This window comes from Eleutherodactylus coqui, chromosome 5, assembly GCF_035609145.1.
Source record: "Eleutherodactylus coqui strain aEleCoq1 chromosome 5, aEleCoq1.hap1, whole genome shotgun sequence".
Lineage (NCBI taxonomy): Eukaryota > Metazoa > Chordata > Amphibia > Anura > Eleutherodactylidae > Eleutherodactylus > Eleutherodactylus coqui.
Window position 1 is genome coordinate 57,761,384 of NC_089841.1, and position 27,168 is coordinate 57,788,551.

The following is a 27,168-nucleotide window of genomic DNA, read 5'->3' on the forward strand; positions in this document are numbered from 1 at the left end:
TCTAGGATTTTCCGGAGATTTTCTTAGTTGCATTTTTCAGCAAAAGCCGTAAAGAGATTAAAGCCCATCAAAGGGATCTGATAGGTGGAGGGTATCAGTCAGGAGAAGGGGACCAAATAATATGCAAGGCATTACATATACCATGGGACATAGTGAAGACGTCGGCAAGAAGTGGACTACATTTGGCACAACGGTGACTTTACCAAGAACTGGACGTCCCTCAAAAATTGATGAAAAGACCAGAAGATAATTGGCCCGGGAGGCTGCCAAGAGGCCGACAGCAATATTAAAGGAGCTGCAGGAGTTTCTGGCAAGTACTGGTTGTGTAGTGGATGTGACCACCATCTCCTTTGTTCTTTATATGTTGGGGCTGTAGGGTAGGGGAACAAGAGCGAAGCCTTTTCTAACAAATTAGAATATCCAAGCCCGGCTATGTGTTGCCAAAACCTAAATCAAGTCTGTCAGAAGTCTGTGGGGAACCTGTTATGTCTGATGAGGCCGAGGGGGAACTTTATGGTTGAAATTCCAAAAGGTATGTTTGGCACAAAGCCAACACTGCCCATCACCAAAAGACCACCGTACCCGCAGTGAAGATGGTGGGGCAGCATTATGCTTTGGTGTATTGTTCTGCTGCTGGAACTGGGGCTTTAGTCACGGTGGAGGGAATTATGAACAGTCCCAAATATCAGTCCATTTTGGCGGAAAACCTTCAGGCCTCTGCTAAATAAGATGAAGAGGAATTTCATCTTTCAACACGACAACAATCCAAAGCATCCCTCCAAATCAACAAAATTATGGCTTCCCCAGAGGGAGATCAAATATTGGAATGGCCCAGTGAGAGCCTAGACCTGAATCCAATTGAAGATCTGTGGGTGACCTGAAGAGGGCGCTACACACAAGATGCCCTCACAATCTGACAGATTTCGAGTGCTTTCGCAAGGAAGAGCGGGCAAAGATCGCAGAGTCAAGATGTTCCATGCTGATATGCACCGACTCCAAAAGACGGAATTCTGTTTGACAGTCAAAGGGTACTTCAACAAAATGTTAGTTTTAGGGTGTGTATATTTTTGCAATCGCATTATTTTTTCCCCAACTTAAACTATTTGTTTGTTCTTCAAACAAACTGGTCACACTGAAGGTGGAAATAAATGTGAAATGGTTCATCTCATTATTAGAGATGAGCAAACCTACTCGGCCACGCTCCTTTTTCGCCCGAGCACTGCGATTTTCGAGTACTTCCGTACTCGGGCGAAAAGATTCGGGGGGCGCCGTGGGTGAGTGAGGGGTTGCAGTGGGGAGTGGGGGGGGAGAGGGCTCCCCCGTTCCCCGCTGCTACCCCCTGCTCCGCCACACCTCCCCCTGCCCCCCCCGAATCTTTTCACCCGAGTACGGAAGTACTCGAAAATCGCGGTGCTCGATCGAGTAATTACTCAAAACGAGTAGGTTCGCTCATCTCTACTCATTATCTATCCTATGGTATTTCTATTGTTTACTTCTTAAAGGGGCATTTCTATCTCTGACTTTTATGCCTTATCCACAGTATATGCCATAAAAGTCTGATAGGTGCAGGTCCCAGAAGAGGGACCCACGTCTATCTGAAGAACATGACCCAACCACCCTCGTACTGGCTGTGAGGGTGGTCAAGAGCTAAGGAAACAAGCCGAATGATCTGCCTTTCTGTACCTCTTCTAGAAGTGAATAGAAGTTATGGAAACAGTGTAGTTTATTCCGCTCGGCTGTTTCCATACTGACGGCCACGGAGTGCAGAGCAGTATTCTGATCTCAGCATTGATGGGCCAAGATGAGGATAACTTTTTACTAATCTGTAAAGAAATGATTTGTACTTTTAGAAACTGCCAATGTAAAACAAGACAAAAAAACCCCAACTACTTACCAGAGATGAATTGAGGAAGATACGTCGGTCTATTCTACATTTTTATACTTTTTTTTAACAGTTGGAAATCTCTTTTCAAAAACGTCAATTCTCCAGCTCTGTGTACATCGTACATAGTCTTCTTTTCTTTGCATATTTTATGATGAGAGATCAGATATTTGGCCGTTTTCCAGTCTTCTTTACATCAGCAGACATCATGCAGACAGATTTTCTTTTCGACTCAGCAGGCTGTTTTCATCATATTAGTTTTCGGACAGAAAAACTCCAAAACGTATGGACATTTTAACTGCACCTGTGTGGCTCCAGCATCTCCTCCAACCACTGGAACGGTTCCCTTAATTCATCCATCAAGTTTTTGCTGAAGAACCCTCATTTGATATGGTTAGAAGCACACCATTTGATGAAAGTAGACTATAGCATCTGGGGTATGCTGCAGTGCAAGATGAAACATGGTAGGTATAGTATACATAAGCACACTGGGGAACCTTGAGCCCATCAGAGATGAATCTGAGGTGCAACCTCCATCTATACAGATGATGTACAGATCCACTATTAATTACATTGTAATCTTTGCTGTTCTTATTGAACACAACAGTAAGGTGTAATAGATTATTAATTACCCTATAAGAAATAGACCCTAGTGGTAAGTGATTGCTCCTAAGTCGTTTACAAATGGGATCGTCTACTGTTGGACATTTGGAACCATTACTGTGTCCGAGTCTGGGTCATCCAAGGGTCCTTCTTACTCTGATGGTCCAAAACAAAGTTTATCATGCAATTAAAAGCAGACACAATATGCTCTGTATGAACAGAGGATGGGAATAAGGAGCCCCCAGTCATTGGTGCTGAGGGTCATATCTAAATGGAGATCTGTTTTAGGGCCAGACGGGCGTTAGGATTTTTTGTGCATTAAAGCGACCCTTCTTGGACCAGAGGGGGCAGGTGGTATATTGTCTGCATTTGTTCCTCTCTACTGTCTGTCCGATCTGCTATTTTTGGGTCCCATTTGTGGCTCAACAAGATAGGTAGACTGAATTTGTGTCCCATAGTGCATTGGTAGTGTTAGACTACCAGTGCATGATACCTACTCTGATTGGGCAGTGCTGCTCACATGATCAACACTGGCCAATCAGAGTGTAGTTCACAGGGTGCATTAGCTAGATAGAAAGCTGTAGAAGCCATCTTGGACAGACGAAAACTGTGACTTAAACCAGTGGGTTGTATGGACAGCAGAGAAGAATAGGTGCAGGTAATATAGTACCTGCCCCCTCCAGTCCCATAACAAAATTTTGGCCACAAACACGATGTATGCTTTAACACAATGTCACTACTTCGAGATCTAGACTCAAGGACGATCATCGATTCCCATATTAGTGTAATGGTGCCTAATTCAGTGCATTTCAAAAAAGACTTGTCACACCCTCTGATCAGTGAGGTGTGCTGCAGACCGTTATGGCCATGTCCCCACTGACTGGACCGGTAATTTTTCTTCCAAGCATCCCTGTTTGCCTACAGTAGCTCCTGTTACATACAAAGCCCAAAACTAGTCTTCTGTCAAGTGAGTGGTCTCCACCACTCAATATCAAAGACGACGTGGTGAGGATTGCCCACTTGACAAGACTGGTGCCAGGCTTTGTATGTAACAGGAGTTGGGTGGGCAAACAGGGGGACATAGAAGTGAAATAAAAATAGCAATTGAGTCATCTGGGACACAGCTGCAATGGTATGCAGCCCTGATAGGTCCCATTTAAAGCAACCCTGGTCCTAGACAAAGATGGCCAAACATCTGACTACCCGATGGACACTGTGCATTACTATACATCATTAGTCTAAGACATTACACCTGCTTTGTCTGACCTGTGCTGTCCAAGTGAGCAGCCTTGACCAATCAGAGCAGCACGGTAGTCTTGGACTACCAATGCATACTATTGCACAGTGTGCATCAGGTAGTTGGAGAAGCGGTACCAGCCATTTCTGTTTGTGTAGGACTGGAGTGTTGCTTTAAGGAGATGTCAACAATGAAGAGATGAAGATGTTCAGCTATTCTGGTTATTCATGGCAGTCTCACTGCATAGACCTCTATTTGTTTAACCCCTTGAGTGGCACGCCCGGAAATTTTCCGGGACGAGCTCCACTGCCCATAGCGACATAGCCCGGAAGATTTCCGGGCTATGTATCACTATGGGAGCTGCAGAGCACAATGCCACAAGCTGGGGCAGTGTGCTCTGCCTGCACAGTCCCACAGAGAGCAAAGCAAGCAGAAGATATTGCCGATATGCCGGCAATCTCCTGCTTTGTATACAGGTTGCCATAGACACCATCGGCTTGTCAGAAGCAAGCCGATGGTCTCTGTGGCAGGGAGAGCTGGTGCTTGGCTGTCAGAGGACAGCTAGGTACTAGCTCTTACAGCAGAGATCAGAGAAAACCTCCGATCTCTGCTGTGTTAACCCTTTACATGCTGCAGTCTATGTGACTGCAGCATGTAAAGGGCTGTCACTGCAGCATGTAAAGGGCTGTCACCATCGGACCCCCGGAATGTGATCAGGGGTCCTAATGGGTCCCTGTGGAAGTCCCCTAAAGGGACAAAAAAAAAGTAAAAAAAATAAAAAAATAATAATAAAAACACTTGTCTCCCTTTACTTTGTAAAAAAATCAAAAATACAATCACACATGTGGTATCCATGCGTCATAATGACCCAGAGAAGGAAGTTAATACATTATTTAACCCCTTAATGACATGGCCCCTTTTTTTCTTTTTTCCCCATTTCTTTTTTTCCTCCCCCCTGTTTAAAAAATCACAACTTGTCCCACAAAAAACAAACCCTTATATGGCCATGTCAATGGAAAAATGAAAAAGTTATGGCTCTTGAGACACAACTGCAAAATTAGTTGAAATTCAATGATTAGACCATTTTAAAAAACCTGCCCTGGTGGGCACGACAGGGTGGTAGGAAACCCGCCACTCAAGGGGTTAAAGGACACCTATGGCAGGTTTTTCATAGTGGATTTTGATGCGAATATCAGACTATGCGTTGAAAAAAAAAGTTAAACTCACAGTAAATATCTGTAAATAGAACTGGCATGGCGTGGATTAGACAGTTTGCAACATGCTCTCAAATCCGCAGAGTCTTTTTCTACTACATGTACATGGATTGTACTGTTCCTTATTGAGGAATTTCATTGCAATCCCTGGATCGGGCATGGTTGGTTTTCGATAGTTCATAACTGTTCATTCAGTCTCGGTTGAAGAGTATGAAGGTCTATATATGATGCTGGATTAAGCCATGTTACTAAACTACTTGAGCAGGATCAGTGATCCAGCGGAGTTAGGGCCAATTTTAACACAATGATTCTTGCTCAAAATTCACTCAAAGCCATCTTTTGAGCGATAACCGTTGCGTCTAAATGTACGGATTCGTTCCTCGCTCAATTCTAGTTTTCTAGAATTGAGCGCTGAACTCTTATCAGCGGTGCAGGCTGTTATCAGCGCTGCCGAATGTGATAAGATTTTTTCAGCTCATGTCCTGCTGGTAGTTCACAGCGGGACACAAGCTGTAATCGCGGAGAACAATACAGCTGTTTGCTTATGCAAAACAGCTGTATTGTTCGCTGAGTGATAGCGGCGGTGTCCTGCTCCGCCTGCGTAGCTCTTTAGTAGCTAATTAGCTACTATAAACTATGCAGAAATGATCGCTCAAAACTGTCACTCAAACTGTTGTTTGAGCGATCATCTTTAAGTGTAAATGGGGCTTTATTCTATCTCATGAGAGCTAGATCAACAGGGCAGGATAATAGGCTGAGCTGGATGGAGATAAGTCTTTCTTTAACCTTACATACTAAGAATCACCGTTGCTGGACAACCAAAGCTAAAATCCTACATTGTCCTCCGATTCTACAGTTACAATAACCATATCGTCAGGCTTTAGCTATTTAGCTGAGCTTTCATTCTGAGAGAATGCACAGACTATAGAATATCAATATGTATTAAATAAGAGAGAGATAGAAGCAGGAAGATCAAGACATTGCTGGAGACTTTGTATAAGTTAAAATGGAGATGTCTCAGAGCTATGGAGCCTGTCTGTGTCATCTAATGCCCGAGGACAAGAACTTTCCAGGTATCTATGTGGGTGCAGTCAATATGACTGGACCTCCTTAATGAAGGAGAAGAGCTTCACCGACTCAAAGTCTGGACAAGGGAACTTTGCTGTACAATATTAAACTATGCTGAAAACATTTAAAGAAGCTACTATCCCAATATTATACAGAAATGTTCTCAGTGCTGAGAATCAGAGGCTTAAAAAGTTGTATTCAGAAACTTGAGGTATGAGGGTGTTCAGTACAACGCGGCCAGGGCCCAGAATACATTGCTGAATTTGCAATGAGTAGTGAACGGGGGTATTCGAGCTTATAACTTGTTACCCAACCCAGTACGGATGCTGAAGAACTAAGGAGGAGAAGAGACTTCAGCGCCTTCAAAGTTTTGGAAACTTCACAGAAAGATGAGCATTCATTCTTCAGATGTAGATCTCCTTAAAGGGGTTGTCCCGCGCCGAAACGGGTTTTTTTTTTTTTCCCAACCCCCCCCCCCCCGTTCGGCGCGAGACAACCCCGATGCAGGGACTTTAAAAAAAAAACAGCACAGCGCTTACCTGAATCCCGCGCTCCGATGACTTCTTACTTAACGGTTGAAGATGGCCGCCGGGGTCTTCTCCCTCCGTGGACCGCAGCTCTTCTGTGCGGTCCATTGCCGATTCCAGCCTCCTGATTGGCTGGAATCGGCACATGACGGGGCGGAGCTACACGGAGCCCCATTGAGAAGATAAGAAGACCCGGACTGCGCAAGCGCGTCTAATTTGGCCATTAGACGGCGAAAATTAGACGGCAACCATGGAGACGAGGACGCTAGCAACGGAGCAGGTAAGTGAAAAACTTTTTATAACTTCTGTATGGCTCATAATTAATGCACAATGTACATTACAAAGTGCATTAATATGGCCATACAGAAGTGTATAGACCCACTTGCTGCCGCGGGACAACCCCTTTAACCTAACCTTTTAGATGACCTTTCAGAAAAAGCTGACGGCTTCCATTAGGAATAACACTATCTTGCCATTTTATGATTAGTATCCTGTATTTATCACCAGTTTGCCCTCTGTAGGCTGCATCTCTGTGTTCCCTAAGTTGGTGAACGTTAACTAACTGCTATGCATTACAGGATCTCTTCTGTGTCTCAGAGCTGGTGGGTGTAGACTGCTGCAATGTTGTCTTCCATACACTGCATACATAGCAGAGCAGGATCTCCATCTCTGAACTGGTGGGTGCAGACGGACTATGGTATCTCCCTACACTGCATACATAGGTGAGCAGAATCCCTTCTTCTGCAGTTCTCTGAACTGGTAGGTGTAGACTAGCTGCTAGGTCTCTATACATAGCACACATGTGAGCACAGATTCTCTTAATCTCTGAACTGGTGGGTGTAGACTGCTGCTATAATGTCTCCATATAGTGCATACATAGGTAAGCAGGATCTCTTCTCTATCTCTGAGCTGGTGGGTGTAGACTGCTGCTATACTGCCTCCATATACTGCAAACATAGGTGAGCAAAATCTCCTCTGCTTGGCAGGTGCGTGTAAATGGGCTAATGATTATCACTCAAAATTCATTCAACTATGGCATATGAGCAATAGTCGTTGCGTATAAATGCTGCCATCGTTCACTCTTCGGCTGAGCAATGATTTTAAGGTGAGCTTAAAATCCATCGTTTAGCCGGAAAGAGATAACAGGGACCACGTGCTGTGTTCTGCATGGGAGTCGGAGCATTCATTGTACTTTGCCGACAGCCCGTGTGAGAACAATGGCGCTGTGTGCACAGCTTAGACCACATGCTGTGCTCTGCAAGCAGCTCCCTAGGCCCTTTTACATGCAAACGAAGCTGATAAAGTGTTAATGGACATTAGTGTTTATGCAAAACAATCGCTAAAACTGTCAATCTTTCAATCGTTTGAAAGATTGTCTTTGCGTGTAAATGAGCCTTTAGTGCAGCAGCCTGGGTTGGTATTGTATTGAATTCAATGAAAGCTATGCCTGCTTCAAGTTTTTTCAGCAATGACAGCTGGGTGAACAGCTAATCGGTGCTAATCCTGAATAGCAGACCCCTACTGATTAACTATTGATGGTTTATCTGGAGGACAGGTCATCAACAGTAATGTTTCGAGTAACCCCTCTAATGGAGCAGTTAAAAAACAGCCAATGTTGAAGGACTTTCATATTCACCCACATCATCATCTAAAAATTGTTCATTGTTCTCAGTAATACTTATCCTATGCTCACACAAGTGAAATCCATGGAAGAAAAACATGTGTTTATTTGTGCCCAGTTCAATGGGCATTAAATTCATGGAGAAATCAGTGTCCAAAAGTGCACCATTCAGTTAATTCAAATCATTGTCTTAGTGCATACTGTGCTGATTTGAAAGAAACAAAAACACATGCCTCAGCACTCATATACAGTATATCGGATATCTGAATAGAATTGCACAACTGTTTGTACTAATAGAATAAAAAAAGCAAAGTTTTTGTTCACATTTTGATCAAAACATGTTGGCCCATCTGATACAGGTGAATCTTATTGGATGGGTTTCTAACTCTATAGACACCTCTCTCTGGGCAAAACGCCTTCAAATGAATGGAAAAGCTGGATACCTGGCTACATACTTTCACTGAAGCACCTGGAACACATAGGTGAATTAAGTGCATGACAAAAGTGTAGGTAGCCACTCCTACACAAATGCAACATACAAAAAAACTAAGTCAGCACTTCCAAGAAATAAATGTAAAGTTGTACATGGTTGTGACAAATACAGTATCAGAAACCGATGCCTCATCACTGATACACATTTAATATCAGCTTTCCCATTTATTTGGAGGCATTTTGTCCAAAGCTGAGTTTCCTAGGCCCAATATCAATTAGCAGATTTGATTTGGGCCACCTGCGCTGGAGATCCGCAAATCAAGCCGCCCATAGGGAAGCATGGGTGTCCGCAAATTAATTAAAGCATACAGATTTGTTTTGCGGACCTTTTTGTGCAGCATGCTCCATTTCTGTGTAGTTCCCGCATGGATGGCTTTCATTGAAGTCAATGGAAGCGGTCTGATCTGTGGCCCAGCCACAGCTGACACAGCGGATGGGCAGCGGATCCTGTGAGAAAGCAGGAGATTCAAAAAAAAAAAAAAACTAAGAAAAAAACCATCTGTACTGCGCATCGCAGATGCCAAGCTGTGCGGACCATCCGCAGTACAGATGTCCCGGAAGAAGAAATGTCCACGTGGACGCCACCGCCTGCGCGTACAGATACACAGGGTCCTCGGCCGTGGGCAGGGTGGGATTCTGCCGCGGGCTCCCGATCCACGGAATCCGACCCACCTAATAAGTTTGCCTGGACATGACGGATGGGCCTACATGTTTTGATCAGAATGTGTGCCAAGTATAGTTGTGCAATTTTATTCAGATCTTACATGTCTATGAGTGCTGAGGCCTGTGTTTCTGTTACTGTAAATGTCGCAGCCATGGCTTATGTGCTCTTTCACATTTATTGGTTGGAAGTGCTGACTTTGTTTTTTGCTGCAAGTGCAGCTTTGAAATCTGTTTGGGGGAAAAAATGAAATTACATGATACTTCTTGATGTGAAGTCCATCCCTGGAAATCTACACATGGATTTACCCCATTCCACCAGGTCCAGTGTGTGCGGATCCGTGGCTGTTACAAATGCAAATCTACAGCAGAAAACCGCTTTAAAAAAACACAGATTTACGTAACGGTTTTCATTGAAATCCATGTTGGCTTTTTAGGACACGGATTTCAATTGCGTGAGCGTAGCCTAAGAGCTGCACATCCATGGCCTAACCAAAATCAATGCAAGAAGAAAATAATGAATGACATTCTCCCTTCCATAAGCCTCTAGCATTAGTATTAAACAGATTGTCACTGGCACGATGACAAGAAGTGGAGACAAATGGGTTTTCTGCACAATAATTAAATATTTATTTGGCTATTCATAATACTTTTCCCATAGTAATTGCATTGTTGTATTAGTCTAGAATAAGCCTCAAACAGAAGATACAAAGTATTCAGCAAATCAATTATTGCATATATGTATAGTTCAATTGTAGCAGCAACATAAAAGGTTCAATAACACCAAAATAGAGAGACGTTTTTTCATACCATTGAGGTATTTAGTCATCTTGCGTCATCCGTTTAGGGGCGCAGTATGGAGTCCGTCTGGCGTCGGTTCAGGATTACATGGGTTTGGTTACTTGTAACAATCAGGACATATAAAGTGGTTTAAGGATACAACGTTTCATTCACAATCCATGGAAATGATGCTTACGTGATTTCAGGGGGCTCAGCCGGGATCTGCTGACTATTGTGGATTTCGAAAGAGCAAAATACGCAATCCCAATTTATCATCACACACCGATGGTGGAATAAGCTGGTCATACACAACAGACATTAATTAGCTCCTGGACAATCTAATTCGTATGGGGAAAGCCCAAGGGCTTCGCTTCCCTCCTGAAATCTCCAATCAGGATTTTGATCTGTGATCCTTTGTTTCCATTAACATAAGCGGCAACATCCGTCACTAATCCCCCTTTGAAGCGCTATAAGCTTTTACACCGGACGATTATCGTTTGCACGAGGGAATGAGTTGACGTCATCACCGGCTCGTACAACCTATTTAGACAGGCAGATTCATAGTTGGCTCGTTCAACGAGAATTCTTTACCTGTCATTCAGTGTTCACATTCCCTATAAAAGTGGATGACCCAACAATGCTTTTTAGTCCTGCAGAAACTGAATGATGAATGAGATATACTCCAACAAGCCAAGTATGCATGTTTACCAGTCGACCAAGCTCTATCTTAGGTTTAAGGACAGGTTGGTCTAAGAATTTCCGATTTTCAGTTTACATCCAGATATCTATGCACCCCTCATGTCTTCCGAGCTCCCGAAACGCCCAGCAACTAGTTAGTTGCACTTCATTCTGGTAGGCCTTTCCTTTCCTACGTAACATCAATATGCAAGAATCCTTTTTACACCATCCAATTGTCTGCTATTGGCGCCTGCTGAACAACAAGATTGGTGCTCGTCTGTCAGTTCTTTGCACGGGCCGATTTAGACTCAACAGGAGAAGGATTATCGTGCAGTCATATGATTGATTGCCTGCCCCCCCCCCCCCAGTTTCATCATTGTCAACAGCATATCCCCTGTTCATACAGGGAGATGTGCCGCCAAAAACGTTTTTGCATAAAAGCTGCAACCACTCGACGAATGAGCATTTGCTCGTCCATTGGGTGATCTGCAGCACCTACACACAAGCTTGATGATGGGCATGATGATCTTGCCCGACCATAGGGCCATGTTAAAGGCTCTACACTCACACATAAAGACAGGATATTCTGTGCAGACACTGAAACAGCAAAGGATCATTGAAGATGGGAGCTCAGAAGTAAGAACAAGCCAGCAGAAATCTGGATAGAGCTAGCTCTGGAAAGGACTGGAAAATAGGATCTGCAGGACAAATTTTTTACCAAGTAAGGTTCTTTTCACATTTGCGTTGGAGCTTTTGTTCGAGGGCTCCAGTCCAGTTCCATCCATAAATCCCAAATGAAACAGCGTAGGATCCATCTGGTGCCATGATAGGACATATCAGTCTACTGTAGTTTTTTTTGTACCTATAATGGAACAGAAGAACAGGAACCTTAAGGCAGATGTGAACAGAGCCTTTAATCCCATTTACATGCAACGATTATCAAAATACGTTCAAATAATGGCATATGAGCGATAATCGGTGTGTAAATGAGACATGTTCACTCTTCGGCTGAATGATGATATTAAGCTGAGCTTAAAATCCATTGTTAAGCTGTAGAGTATTTGACACAGACTGCAAGCTGTGTTCTGCATGGGAGCAGCTGATTACATTGTATTCCACTGACAGCCCATGCAAGAACAAAGGAACTGTTTGCAGAGCTCAGACCACCTGCTGCGTTCTGCAAGCAGCTCCTGGAGGCTCATTTACATGCGAATGAAGCTAATAAAGTGCTAATGGGCATTAGTGTCCATTAGCACTTTATGCTAAATGATCGCCAGAACTTTTAATCTTTCAAACATTTGAAAGGTTGTCTTTGCATATAAATGGGCCTTTACTTAGCAGTAAAGCTTATGTCTAGATGTAAAGCGTCAACAGAGACTACAAAAGCTGCAGGGAAGAGAAGGCTTCTTCCTACAGTAGCTACAGTTGATAGGGAAGAGAGGTTGCCCAAACTGTTGGGACTGAGAACTTGATGGTGGCCTGACGGTAATAAGACACAACTAGGTTTAGTTTGCAAGATGAAGACAGACATGCTTGTAGACCTGGTAAAAAAAAACAAAAAAACAGTCGGTAGGACATTGGTCTCCAACTTGTGGGCGTTCAATCAGAACCAAATCCAAAGTCCCTACTGCCCTGGGACACATACGACTATACTACATTCTTCTCTACCTCATTACAAACATTAAGTTATTGTATAGAACATCTCGACATGAGGGAAGTGTCTCCGTATCACCCCCATCTACATATATACACATCCATCTTCCATCTCCATTACTCCATGCACAGGTCTAGTTTACTTCCTATGTTAATACAACATTTCCAGAGTACTACGCGCGGGAATATTGTGTTGGGTCGTCAGACGGAAGCTGGTGCAAAACGACAAATTTATAGCAGGTAAGTAGCGACGAAGGTGAGACAACTGTTAGAAGCTTGCTTGCAGCTTAGGTCTTGTTCACAAGCTTGTTCTCGGTTGTGTAAATACGCTGCGTATTTATGCAACTGAAAATTCGCAATTCTCTGCGTCTTAACTATTCCTGCCTGCAAAAAATCTGCTTAAGGGCCCATTGATCTGCTTTGCAAATATGCACTATGTGCGTTTTTGTGCTGGCCCATTCACTTCAATGGCCTATTCCAGTGCATATCGTGCACCAAGATATAACATGCTGCAGTTTTGTTTGCACACGAACGAACACGTGAAAAATATGCACGTGTGAATGAACCCATTGAAATCAATGGGCTCTATTCACTATGTTATTACGTGCGTAATATGCGGCGCAAATACGAACGTGAGAACAAGCCCTTACTGGCATCATAGTGGTCAGGTTACAGTATGAAGTCATCCCCCATGTGGTTTCTTTTCGCTCAATGAAGAGCTCCACCCTAGTCAATGGGCAGTGCCCATGGACAACAGAGGACCAGTTTTTGAAATAAGCTCCCACTTTAAAATCTGAGCCCCAGCTCTCTCGTTTTGGGTACTGTGTAGCTACAATAATCTAACCAGCAGACAGATGCACCACAAAAGTTCTCAAATTTACTGTTAGTTCTTAAAAAAAACAAAAAAACATATTACATTAAGACGAACACTACTAAAGGCAGTGTTTTTTCTAGGGTTTATATTGTACGCCGTTACTGACATATACATAAACTACATACATCCATCAAAAAGTTCAGGAAACAGTTTTATTAACGACATACGGCGCTACTTGACCTTCTAATATCTGATCTGACACCTCGTCAGGTGAAACTAAAGCCAAACATTGAAGGATTGACCTTTCTGTCCTAGCCAGTATCACCACGAGTGGATCGGACACTTTCACCTATGAAGATCTCCCGTTCCTTAATTACTCCGTGCCGATTAGCACCCAGCACATTCTACTATGTAACCATCAGTCTGGGACCTTCTGCTTGCACCATCCTAAACCCTTCAGTGCGGTCCTCCTAGCATGAATCCACATGCTGTGTTGTGGTCATTATTCCCATAATGCAGACTTAGAATACATTGGTCTTATAAGAATGAAATATGGTTTGATATCATATAAACGTCTTTTCCAAGTGTTTATGGGCCTTACCTCTAGTGGCTTGTCTAATAAAAATGGATGATTTGAACCATTTTGAATAACCATCCTTCTAAAACTTTACTCAATTGGTTTTCGATGGCCAACAACCTACCAAAAATATCTGTCGAAAAGGTGATTGGTCGCGTTATATATATATATATATATTTTTTGGTCAATGATAATGTGATGCAGCTGTATTAAGGCCAGCATTTTGTATGACGGTCTTAATATGCAGCAGTTTAAGTGGTGAGGCTGGCATAAAATCAAAAAGTGACAATTTTTTGCACAAGAAACATTACTTGCACCAAAAACTATGACTTTTTGACAACACAATTATGGAATTAAGAAATTGCAGGCTGCAGGTACATAGGAATACCTCCCAACAGACCCGTTTTTCTCAAAATTCTCATGTGAAACAGATCACAAAAGTGGGACCAGCTTATGTACTTATGCTCAAAAGGGAGTTCTTCCTAGTAACTTGGTGGCAGGCTTAAAAGTGTCCTGTGAATGGGGAGGGGAAAACGGAATGCAAAAGGGTGGAGCGACCCTTGAATTTAGGACTATGGGGCTCAAGTGACACGGGTTGAATTGACAATGATGAGATTGCCATGGGAGTACTGCCAGGCCAGATAGACCACCGCTCCATTCACGGGAGGGCTTATGTGTAGCCCATAGAGTGTGTTTCAGGTAAGACAACCCTTTCCTACTCCTCTCCTGCAGTCACAATGCCATCATCTTCATTCAAGGTGCAAGTGTACTTTCCAACTAAGCTGAGGAAGGGTTTAGTTTTACCCCGAAACATGTTCTATAGGCTGGGCGTTTACCAATAAACGAGAATTTTGGACTAATCCACATCTAACCTAAACATTTGTTCTGTGGGAAGTTGTGCCACTACCAGAATTCTTTTTTCCTGTTATGGTCTGTGAATGGGGAGGCAAACGCTAGTTAGCATGTAGGCAGAGGATAACAAATGCCACATGGTGCCCACCCATATGGGTCATGCCAAAATGCAATGCAGTTCCATGATCACTGTGAGGTTGGGACTGCATTTCCTAACCAAGAGGTGCAAAAACATAAAGCAATCCACAACCTAAAACAACTACATAGCACTAATTGTGATAGTCAATGCCATTCTATTAAAGTCCGGGGCATCGCCAAACTTCTGCCCATTGTCATCAAAAACACCTTTTAAAAAGAAGCTGACTGGGCAATCAATCAATCGCCATGTGTCTGGTATCTTTAACCCCTGGCAACGGTCATCTTCGGGGAAAGCCACGTCTGGCTATACATTACCTCTTCAGTGACCACTCTAGAGGAAATGCAGAATTACATGGTGGTCAAATCAGACGAACGGCTGTCCATTAAATTGGACACATCAGAGCCGCTCTATTCTGACTAAGAGGAGGATCCCAAGTGGGATACCTTCCTCTATTACATATCATATACCCTAACAATATACTTATAGGGTATATGGACAAGGGTCTATCATGGTGAGATGATCCCTTTAAATCTAATATCGCAAGTTGTATACGGCACGTACAACAAAAGACAACCCCGGGCATCTCTTCTAGCTTAGTGGGGAAAGGAGGTCCTCAAGTAGAGTATGCCCCAATGAGATGACCCCTTGCAGTCTGATCATATCGTTAAGTTCGCTACTGCATGTAGAAAGAAGAAAAGCAGCGTACGATGCGGAGGGTTAAATGTTTATTACCCAGATGATGCATTTCATTGCATACATTGCATATTTCATGAACACGTCTTGCTGAGTAGCTGTAAGTAGCTATACAGACGTGATTCTTGAAGGAAACACAAAGGATTTAATCATTTCCAGCAAGTTTTCTTCCAAAGCCGTCAATAAGAGCAGGCTGAATAATTCATAGTTACCGTCTCAATGCAAACGCACCATACAGTAAATACATGTAAGGCCATCACATGGACAGGTCTAGTTTTTACGTTGCTCCGGGTCCATCGATATGAAAATCCAGCTCATTTTAACCTCTCAGATCATCTCTAAAATGATGTAAAAAAAATTAACAAAATACACATTGCACAGGACAAGTGATGGCGTAACTCCATTTACCGTGACGTAAGGGAATTGAGCTTTGATTTAATGCTCTGGATCGAAGACGTCATCAATGGATGCAACCACAACTTCAAGAATTTCATCATTTTAGTAAGAGATTGTAGATTGTGCAAGAACTACGTGTGAGCCACGCCAGAATTAGGCAGAACACCTCCATCACCTCTCCTTGGCAGCTGAGCAACACCAGCAGCAGTGGTAGGCCGGTAAGGTTGGAGGCATCTGGTTTTGGCTGCGCCTTCACCAAGTCATCTATAGCAGAAGAGATGTAGAGAGCGCACTCAGCATACATTACTCATGCTCTATAAGGGAAACCTGGAGCCCATTCTTGGTCAAGAACTACTTCCCCCAAAAGGTGGTGGGTCCAGTTGCCTTAAAAAGAACAGTCCACTTCTAATTCTATTCCACTTACATTAGGAAATTCTCCAAACGTGAGTACTTTTGATGACTTAAAGAAGGATAAGGACTCATGAACTCAACGCTCAACAGATGCAAGTATGGTATGCTAAGATGGCCATGAACCTTCCGAATGCAAGAACACGAAGGCTACATAAAAAATGAGGAAGATTTTGAAATCCACCCCCCCACCCCTGAGTAACACATTAATGGCCTCAAATACTTGACAACTCCTTGAAAGAGAAAAGCAAAGCTTTACAAGAGGCATATTCAGTAGAAGACGCTACTTCAGTGTAGACGTCTTCTCTTCCTGGCCATGAGTCTGTCAAGTAGGTCGGTTTATACTTTACACTCATAATTCATCACACATGGCAGGTCCCTGTAGCATTCATCTTACAATCATAGCCATGAGTCAACCAATCAAGCCTGAAGTATATTCCAGGTGGATGTTCTGTGTGATGCTTTTGGAAAACTACGAAGAACTTGTTGATTTTAAGCCCTGGTAGTTTCAGACCTGGCACAACTCAACATTTGCCAATCTACCTGCTGGCGATTCTGCAATATGTTACACCTGCTTTCAGTTTAATTCCTCAACAAAAAAAAAGTAAATCTCCAGTCACATGTTACAATTCTCTATTAGATTCTTGCCCATAGGAGGCAGCATTATAGCAGTTCAATTCTTGTCTATAGGGGGTAGTATTACAGTACTTCTATTCTTGTCCACAGTGGGCAGTATTGTAGTAATCGTTCTTGTACATAGGAGGCAGTATTAGGCCAAATGCCCACGAATGGATTTGTACCGCAGTTCCCGTGGCGGAATTCTGCAGCTATTAGGTTCTGATGAACTTAATAGCTTTTCTGCCAGCCAATGCCGACATGCAGAATTTTACCGCAGATTTATGCGAGCTGTAAAAAAAGTGGCGTGTTCTATTTTCCGTAGCATGAGGTCTCCAATAATATAGTATTAATGGAGACTGCGGAAAAACGCGTTTTTCCGCGATAACGTTTTGTTTACCACCATAGTACTCCCGTGACGTAAATACGCGGGCGTATCCCGGAATGGTCGTGGGCCCTTATAGTAGTTCTATTCTTGCTCTAAGGGGACAGTACTGTAGTTCTTATATTCTTGTCCATAAGGAGCCGTATTATCGTATTTATAGGGGGGAAATATACTATGTTCGGCTTTTCCGGCATCTCTGTGCGCCTACACAGAAGGCGTACATTTCTGGTATAATTTACACCGGTTTCTAGCCACATTCCCTCCTGAGAAACCCTGCACACTTTTTGGAAAAGTTGCGACACCAGCGCTGAAAGAAGAAATAACTCATTTTTTACATGAGTGGGGCTTACGTAAAAATTCACAACTTTTCTACACCATAATTCTGGCATTAATACGTTAATAAATTCCCTGATGGTCTTGACCATAGGGGGCAGAATTATAGTAGTTATATCTTTGCACAGAGGTGGGCAGTAGATTAGTTATAGTCTTTCCTATATGGGTCAAGATTGCAATTTATTTTAAGAGGTTTGTGTTATAAGTTACATTTTTATTGCCCATATGGGACATAATTAGAATAGTTAAAGGGGTTTTGTCATTAAAAAAAAAAAATTATCTAAACTTCCCTATTCCTTCCCTGTCTGTCTCCTTATCACATCTTCTCCTGGTTGAGCTTCTCCAGTGCCCCAGGTCAGCTCACTGCAGGCTGGGACCAGCTTGTTATGAGGGCTGCTTATCACAAATACCTTCCGGCTGGATCAGTGAAGGTCACATCCCTGTGCTGTAGCTTCACTGCCTAGGAAGGAATTGTAATCTATTTCAGAGACAGCTCGCATGAGCAATCTCTGAAGATAGGCAGTCCCCGTGCTGGCCTGTGAGCTGTGAGTAATGTACATTGTCAGACTGCCAACCAAATGTATGTAACCTCACAGGAAGGAGAAGAATCAGGCAGCTGGAGGTGAAGTGACCCCCTGGACTGCAGGAGACAGGAGAAGATAAGGGAGGTGAAGATCTGGTAAGTAGACTGATGGGGGAGGAATAGATAAGTAGAGCATTTTTCTTTTTTAGTGACAGAACCCGTTTAAGACTAATAGATTTTAGACTGTCTGGTCAATGGCTGAATGGGTTTTGCAACGTTTTTTTTTTTTTCCTTAAGTCTTATTACTAAATTAACTTACAATATCAACTATGACTGAAATGTTCTTAGGGCTCTCCAGGACACGAGACCTCCAGAACACGTTGTGACCGAATTACAAGTGCTTACCCTATGCTTTAATCTGAGGGCATGCAAACTTTATCCGTATCTACAAAATAATGTCTCCCTCTCCAAAAAATATATCTTCTCCACCAATGGTGCTCAGAAGTTGGAGGTTTGCTGCTGACTGCGGGCTCTCCGTACAATCAGCACTATAGCAGGTATGGTTCAGCTACATGTGTTCTGCATCAGCCATTCCTCATAAGCAATCGCAAAAACAAGAGATAAAATATTTGAGTCCTACACATATCCTTAAAAGTAAAAATCACATTCCATGCACCGACACACAACGCTATTACTTAAAACATTAATGCACGAGCCAAGAATGCAAGACGTTCATCCTGATGTGCTTTGATGGGAGACTTGGGACGTCAAGCCAAATTTCCTTGTACTCCCTCTGACTGCAGGATGAGCAGAGAACAGGAAACTACCCTGCCTTTCCCCTCTCGTCTTTGGAATTCAACATTTAATAAGCACCAGGAATGATTTACTAAGTCGAGGGTCTATAGAGAAAGTAAATAAGGAAATGGCCGAACAGTGACATCATTTCCTCCACTGACCTCCAGGAAGTAAAACGCTGACCTGCTATTCTTCAGCGCCGATACGCCGACAGCCACCTACCCCATTGGATGAACTAGAAAGAAGGATCTTCTAGGTCGGACAATAGAGTAAAAATAATCAAAAGACCTGCCTGGGGCTGCGCTACACAACACAAAAGTAAATGGACTTGTCTGTAGGCAAAAATAGTCACTAACGACTGAAGGAATAGAGCTGGACATGGTGGCCAAAATGTATGATTCGGACTAATTAACTTAAATCTGTTTTTCCGATCCCAGGCCAATAATTGGTCATGTTCTTGAGCTCAGACCAACTGAACCAGTCATACATGTAACCAGTCATACATGGAGATCTTTCATTTTGCGATCTGACCATTCTCGGCTGTGCATGGTCATGCATACTTCCAATAGCTACTGATTGGTAAGAATTGAGGACTGTTTGGTAGGAGTCTACAAGGTTTGTCATTTATTTTGTTTCGTATAGAAAGAACAATGAAACCAGCTCAGTTTGGAGAAATGTCCAAGTCTTATCGGATGAAGTTGCCTAGGCTGACACATCCTCAAAACATGTTATGTTGAAAGGGAAATAGCGCCAACTCATTCCGCTTTCAGTTAATATATTACCTCACATCATGCCGAGTACTCATTTTACCAACCTCAGAAGGATGGAAGGCTGAGTCAACCTTGAGCCGGCTACCTGAACCATGCGAGGATTGAACCCACAAGCTTCAGGTTGTGAGCGAGAGCTTAGGACTGCTTACTGCTGCCTTAACACTCTGCACCACACGAAGCTGAATGCAAATTTGCAAAGTTATGTTGAAAATTTGAGACCAAGACCAGACTGAGCATGACATATATGCTTATAAGTACAGTAACTACAACCAATAGTAGACAACCCACTTGGTGATGGCCCAGATGAGTTTTTGACTTGATCTACTTCATATAAAAATAATAAAGAATGGCGCCAGCCAGGATGAAGAAGCCGCCCAGGCTAGAAGTTAAACTAAAGTTTTTGGTGAAAACATCATGGTCTTCAGTGCTGAAATTAAAAAAGTAATCTTTAAAAACAGACCTAGACTGAGTCCATACATAAACACGTCTCTAGTTGACTTGCCCTTTAAGTGTTAAGATAACTGGTACAGTAAATATTCATCCAGTCTAAGGGCAACTACTGATATTTACAAGCCTACATCAAACCATTTCAAAACCACATAGGAACTACACGAGGACCAAGACGAATGCTTCGTACAAGAGACGAGATTAACATTTAACATTGCTGGCACCTTCAGGTGGTTGGATCGAGGGCGTAAGGGTGCCTTACAACGTGGTTGTCTTCAAGCCATGCAATGGGTAACCATGACCTATACTGTAGGCACCAAGTACTGGGATTAGGTCCAATTAACCAGACATTCATGTGGGGAAACTGATGAGACTCAAATATTTGCCTTCTTGGACCAAGAATTCTGAATCCCAGGCCTAAGGACTCATCGTTCCATTAGATTTTCCAACGTATCTGATAATGTGGAATATTGTTTGGATCGTTATTGCCCACTAGGACCACACGCTGTAATATTTAAAGAGATGGTCCACTCTCTACTGCTTTTTAGAGTTTTTATTTATTTAGTCGTAGAATAGAAAGTTATAGACTTTTCTAATACACGTGTGTTTAAAATTCTACTCCCGTAACTTTCTTATACCTGGTATATAGTCCATGGATGGACTGGATTCTCCCTAGTAATGGATGTCAGTCGTGTGACCCACCAAGCATGTCATGTGACCCCTGCTATTCAACTCCTACTGATCACGTATCTAATAGGTGGATAGTAGATTACGGAGGAGGAGAACGTGCATATTATCCCACCTGTAGCATTATGTCTGTCTGTGGAGAAGCAGCTCTTCTATTTTCCCCCACCATCTACTCTATGTGGCGGTTTTCTTTTCCAGCTGACCTTATGAACAACATGAGCATCTCATCTGCAGACAGTTGTGTGAATCACGCCGGTCGAAGCTTTCCATAGCATTGCTATGGAAAGCACCGGCCCTGTGTCTACGAGCAGAGAATCATTGCGATTCTCCGCTTGTGGCGGGCAATTTGCAGCATGCTGCGAATTGCCCCGATTATCCGCGGTCAGCCTATCAGATTAGGCTGACCGGCAGAGATTCGTGTGCGGCCCCTGCTCCCGGGCGGCGATTTGCCGTGGAACTTCGCAACGCCCGTGGACATGGGGCCTAAAAAGAAAATCCCAAAAACAGGCGATGTTCTCATGTTATTGTTTTTTAATAAAGTTAACTGAAAACAAACACACAGCACAGAGGAGACCGGGAGAAGAACTTTAGAGCTGCTGCTCCACAGACACTGATAGACATGAAGACACTGACGTTATTTCTGCTTCATAGTAATCTACTATTTACCTGATGAGTATGAGTTGGCCACCAGTGGTCCCATGACTGATGTCTATTATTATGGATAGTCCAGTCCAGTCCACGGACTATAACATTCTACTGTGCTGATAGGGGGCGCTGTACTATTATAAGAAAGGGATGTTGGCACAATTTTAAAATACATGTATATTACAAAAATTAATGGCTCCCTATTTGATAACTAAATATATAAAAACAGTAAGAAGCAGTAGAAAGCAGACAACCCCTTTAAGTCACATGCTTGAAGACCATGCATATATCAAACAGTTGGCGTGCCCTCTTAGAGTTTTGATATTGGCTTAAAGGGGGTCTCTGAAAATGTTACTATTGATGACCTATCCTGACTTAATTGCTGCTGGGGATACAAACCATTCAGCTCATCCCCGATCCAGCTGTCCATTTGGATAGCACTAGTTGCAGTAGCCTGGTTCATTACTGCAGGCACAGCGCCCATTGAATTCATTGGGAGTCATACCTGTAGTAGGAAACTGGGCTGTGGCAATGTTGACAGCGCTATCTACTTCCACACCGACACAGGACCTGGGGATTCGCTAATCGGCAGGGATCCCAAGCGGTGGACCCCCAACCAATCAACTACTGATGACTTATCCTGAGGCTGAGTCGTCAATAGTAAAAGTCCCAGAGAACTGCTTTAAGTTTGCACCACTTTCAAACTATACTATGTTCTCAGTGCATTCTGTACACCGTTCTCAATACTGGACACCAGGGCCCATTTTCATGCTGTTTATGCAGCCGACCAACAAGTAATCCAGTGCTCTGATACTACCGCTCCAGCTTGCTTATTGGTAATATAGAACGTCTCTTACTAGCATGGCAAGAGGGCATTAGACCTGCAAATCTATAATACAGGTGTCCTAAAGCAAGCTCGGGGAGGACAGTAACTTCCCACAGAGCAGAAGGCTTTACAACAGCATCCGTGGAACCAGCCCAGAATGTTCTACAATACCACTCCATGTTAAAATCTCCTTTTCTCTCCATGCAGTGGTCATATTGTCTCTGCCCACCCATATGACATCACACAGATGGTGACGGCATTACCGTAGATGCATCTACTCACCCGCTTTGATGATGTCATTGAGAGGGCAGAATGGTCATTTCAAATATTCTAACAAAACCTAGCGATTTCTACAGTATTCAACTTTAATGAAGAAATGTCATAAATATGAATTAAAAAAACGTCCACGTGGTCATTAGGAGGTTAACACCACCAATTAACTTAAATACAACGGACTGGACATACACAACAATAGGACAGGACCATTCTGGACCACTGTAGTACTTATAGGTGTAAGTTTTATAGAACAGCGCCCCTAGTGTCAGAAATGTGATAGCACATAAAAATACAAGTCTTAATAATCAAGAAAAGCTCTAAATAAATAAAAATAAATGTATCTATGTCTGTTTACAGGGGTGGTCTCCCGTCGGAGGACTTTACAATTTGCAGTCTGAGACAATTACGTGCCATGTCCAAGTGCAACAGGGTCCTATAGGCATCGTCGGGGAGTGTCACGAATGCCTGGGTGACTGTTGTGTTACTGTTGCAATCATAAGAAAAGACCGAGTTGCACGATATGTTCTGCACCACAGTCGCAATATACGTACTCAAAACACGAATAAGCCACAGCACGGTCATAAAAATGTAAGTGGAATATCAGTGGCATCACGCGTTTCGGGTTCTTCAATGAGGATCATGCATCCTAAGTCTAATCAGAAGTGTGCTAACTCGGCCTCTGCGCCACCACCCATAGGAGGAGCGAACCCATGCTATCAAAACGGGGCGTAAAAGCACAGAAGAGAGCCACGAGCATACATAAATGCGGACCATCAAAAGCAAGTAAACATGGAAACAGAACCCCCTTTACATGCTCTCGGCTCTTCACACTAGGTCTTGGACTGATCATGATGATTGATGCTTAGGACAGATCACAACAGCACCCGCGTGACTTAACCGTGTCAGCGCGGGAAAGACAGAACATTTACGACATATTGCACTGCCATTTGTTATCAGGGGCTCCCTTCCGATCCCTGGTAAAAAGTTAAACTACTGATCACTGGGTTGGTTAGTATGGACCACTCCTCAAATCTTTGCATTATCCCAAATGCAAAACCACGTCCGTCATTAGGATGACATTAAATATGATGACTGTAAGTCATGGGATTTTTTTTTTTCCTATCTCAACCATTAAATGGAAAAGAAAAACTTAAATTACTCGAGAGAAAACCACAGAGTGCAAATTAATAAAAACTCAACCCGTGCAGTGTCCTAATATATAACCAAAGAGTGGTGGTGAACACACACGACCCCCCAAGCTCCGCACGGTGACAAAGAGGAGGTCAATAATCAATGTCAGCTCTGACCGTGCCCCTTTTTGTTCTCCTGAGACATCTGCCCAGACCCACCTTCTGCCTGCTGGCCCGTAAAAGCCCTCAATATGCTGTGTAAACAATAGCAGCCAGTCGGCCTCACAATACGTGTCTCTACTGCACCCGCAGTGACAATGCCTTAGTGCGTGCGTCGCGGCTTATACAATATGCTAATGAGACGACGGAAGGGTCGTTCTAGAGCAGGGTACTGGACTGAAAAAAGGCGGCAGCTTCCCGCCGTTTGCTGAATGAGTTCTTAAGCATGCTGTTTGATTTATTGTTCCTTCATTTATCTTCGTAGAAAGGTTGGCAAAGTCCAGTTGGTACATCCTGGTTTTACGTCAGGGTGGCGAGACTTCCCCCCCCTACCCTTGGGATTGTGTCCTGTTGGCTGTTTCCCCCTTTCACCCCCCACCACATGTCAACCTGTAAGTTTCTGGATAGTCTTGTTGTAGTACTGGGTGATGCTTGGGGTCAGGGGGTTCCAGCTGTTGGCATGCAACTCGATGACTTCTAGCAAGAGAGACCTGGTCAACGTGGACTCGGTGGGACATAGCATCTTGTCCCGAGCGGCGGCCAGCAGCTCCGTCATCATCTCAGGCAGCTGTTCCTCCAGCAGACGTCCGGTGCTGTGCAGCTGTCAACAGAGCAGAGGTTACAAGTCGCATGTTAAATGGACACCGTCTCAGACGCCCGTGTCTCCGGCTCAGCTGGTGCATGAATGCGAGACACAGACTGACTGGGGAGATGACTTGGGTGACAGAATGACATAGCTAATTTGCCCTATGCATTAGTGAGAGGTCGAGCCAGTGAAAGAGTCTCAACCACAGGTGGACCGGGCTGTCACAGACTATCACATATCCTACAGCTACAAGCCCTCGGTGTCACTCAGTAGTCAATGTACAACTCAAACAAAAAAAAATAAATGCCCCCAATGAGGTGCCGTGACCGCCAGCTGCTTTATCAGTGCCTACAGCACCGTTAGGACCCAAGCTATATGGATGATGCTCGATGGCGCATCCAACGACCTCGGCCAGTAACCTGTAATTATAGCCTATGGAGGAACCCTATAGTATAATTATGTACTAGGAAGATGCCAGAAATCACCAAAGTGAATGATATGTGAGTGCCAGAAGTTACAGAATGCCTCACCTCCATGGAACAACACAGAACGGCGTCCTCCTTCACGTCGTAAGACTGTAACAACTGCAGGGAGAAAGGAAAAACTGCTTAACATACATGGCATAAAACCAGAAATACACACTGCATTAGGCTAACGATTGCCATATCTGTACAGAGCACACCCCGCTGCATTGTGGGAGATGTGTAACAGTCTGGACACCATAATATTACAGGACACTATACCTCCCCTCAACGCCTTTTTGCGGCATACAGACATATTGGGGTGATGGCCTTCGTTGGATGGACTGAGCCCTTATGGATACAGTTTCCCGATGTAAGCACTAAGCGTTAACAGCAACGGGTGATGTGAACAGGGCCTGATCGCAGGAGAAAAGGGAAAATATTACAGTCCGCAAGGAAGCAGTAAGGTTGCAGGATTGTGAGCCCAGAGGGTAAGGGGGTCATCCCAATCCCCTGGCGAGTGTCACTTTTCAAATGCATCCACTAGTTGCAAACTAAGGGGGTGCAGAGGTCCCCGGTCTCCCCTTCTTGGCCCTTACACTGGCCGGGAGCTGTCAGGCTCAGACAGCACAACAACGTCATTGCATCGCAAGCAGAGGAAGACGACCTGCTGGCTGCTCGCTCGGAACAACGATTAAATGAGGGTTTTTTTTTTCCTACTGGCACAAAGGGGGTATTATCTGTATAGAGAGGCACCATTATAATATAGTGGCATAAAGGGGTCACCATTACTTTTGTGTTTCCCCTCCAAAAAGACCCTGTCATATTAATTTTTGCCTCAAAAGAGGAGCGGGGTCTTATTATACTTACCTAGCAGGCTCAGTCCAGGTAGGTCCCTCCTGCTGCTCTCCGACGCGCTTCTTGCAGCCCTCAGACGCCCACAGAAGATCACTTCCTGGTTACAGGATTTGTAAATCCCGCCTCCTGGAAGCGATGGCTGATTCGTTCTTGAGCGCTGCTCAACCAATCAATGCAGCGCTCGATGAACCAATGCAATGGCTGTAATTGGTTCATTGAGCGCTTTCTTGATTGGCTGAGCAGCGGTCAAAGAATCACTCACATCCATCGTGTTGTGGAAGCGGGATCTATGAATTGGCTGAGCCGTGGCATTACCGAGCTTGCTAGGTAACGTATTCCCCCTTTTTTTTTTAAGTAATGCAGCTAGAGTCTATCTTTGGGGTAGGGCTCTTATATCAAGCCTCCCTAAAAAGCCTGAAAAATCCTTATTTTTGGTGAAACAGGGCATATGGGTGCACTTTCTATATGAGCACTACTTGTAAATTAAAGCATTACTACTATATGGGGTACAATGTGGGCACAATTATTACATAAGGTGCAATGAGGACACTTACTATATGGGAGGCACTGTAACTATATGTGGGTACCATTACTATATTGGAACACTTACTAGATCATGAGAAAATAGGGGGCCACTGTTACTGAATGGAAGCGCTTACTATATGGTGGTATAATAGGGGACCTATTATTATATGGAAACACTTACTACAGATGTATTTTTCTTTAGTTTGACTCTTAGGCTGGATTCACACGGGCCGCACCGAAAAGCCATGAGACTTTCGCGGGACAGCGGAAGCTTCAAAACCCGCGGCATTTCGCTGCGGGTTTTGGAGCGGTACGGCTTTCTCTCCCCATAAAGAGAAGTGAGGCCACAACAAGAAAAAAAAAAAAAGAATTGACATGCTGCGGCTGTCGATTCTGCGCTGCATCGCCGATTCTGCAAGGCTTTGCAAAATCTCGTCCACGTGGCTGGCTAATCCCGGGATAAGGAGCTGCGGGCGCAGTTGTTGCACAGAAATTCAGCGGCAAATCCGTCCCGTGTGAACCCAGCCTTAAAGTGACGTGAGGTTACGGCGTGTCATGCTATCAGGGAACAATCGTTTTTTAATGGGTTAAAAATTGAAAGCATGACACAGAAAGTTATCACAATCAAGCTAAAATTTGTTGTATCTCTATATGGGGGAACGAAAGGGCACGGTTACTAAAAGGAAGCATTATTACTCTATGGGGTACAATGGTGGTACTGTTGAGGTCCATTTACACGGGATGAATGCCAGGCAAACGATGGCCGACACTCGTCCCTGTGTCTCCGCGCTCC

General features: G+C 43.7%; 1 protein-coding gene across 5 annotated transcripts in view; it reads right to left on the bottom strand.

Moving 5' to 3' along the window:
- Positions 1 to 9,918: 9,918 nt before the first annotated feature.
- The window catches only part of CTIF (cap binding complex dependent translation initiation factor), a 214,335-nt gene continuing 197,085 nt past the window's right edge, over positions 9,919 to 27,168 (bottom strand). For all 5 annotated transcript variants that reach the window (XM_066602577.1, XM_066602578.1, XM_066602576.1 and 2 more), the window contains 2 exons: positions 25,062 to 25,115; positions 9,919 to 24,546 (listed from right to left, as the gene is read on the bottom strand). In XM_066602577.1, coding sequence (XP_066458674.1) covers positions 24,331 to 24,546; positions 25,062 to 25,115 — 270 coding nt within the window. In that variant the 3' untranslated portion in view covers positions 9,919 to 24,330. The remainder of the gene's footprint in view (positions 24,547 to 25,061; positions 25,116 to 27,168) is intronic.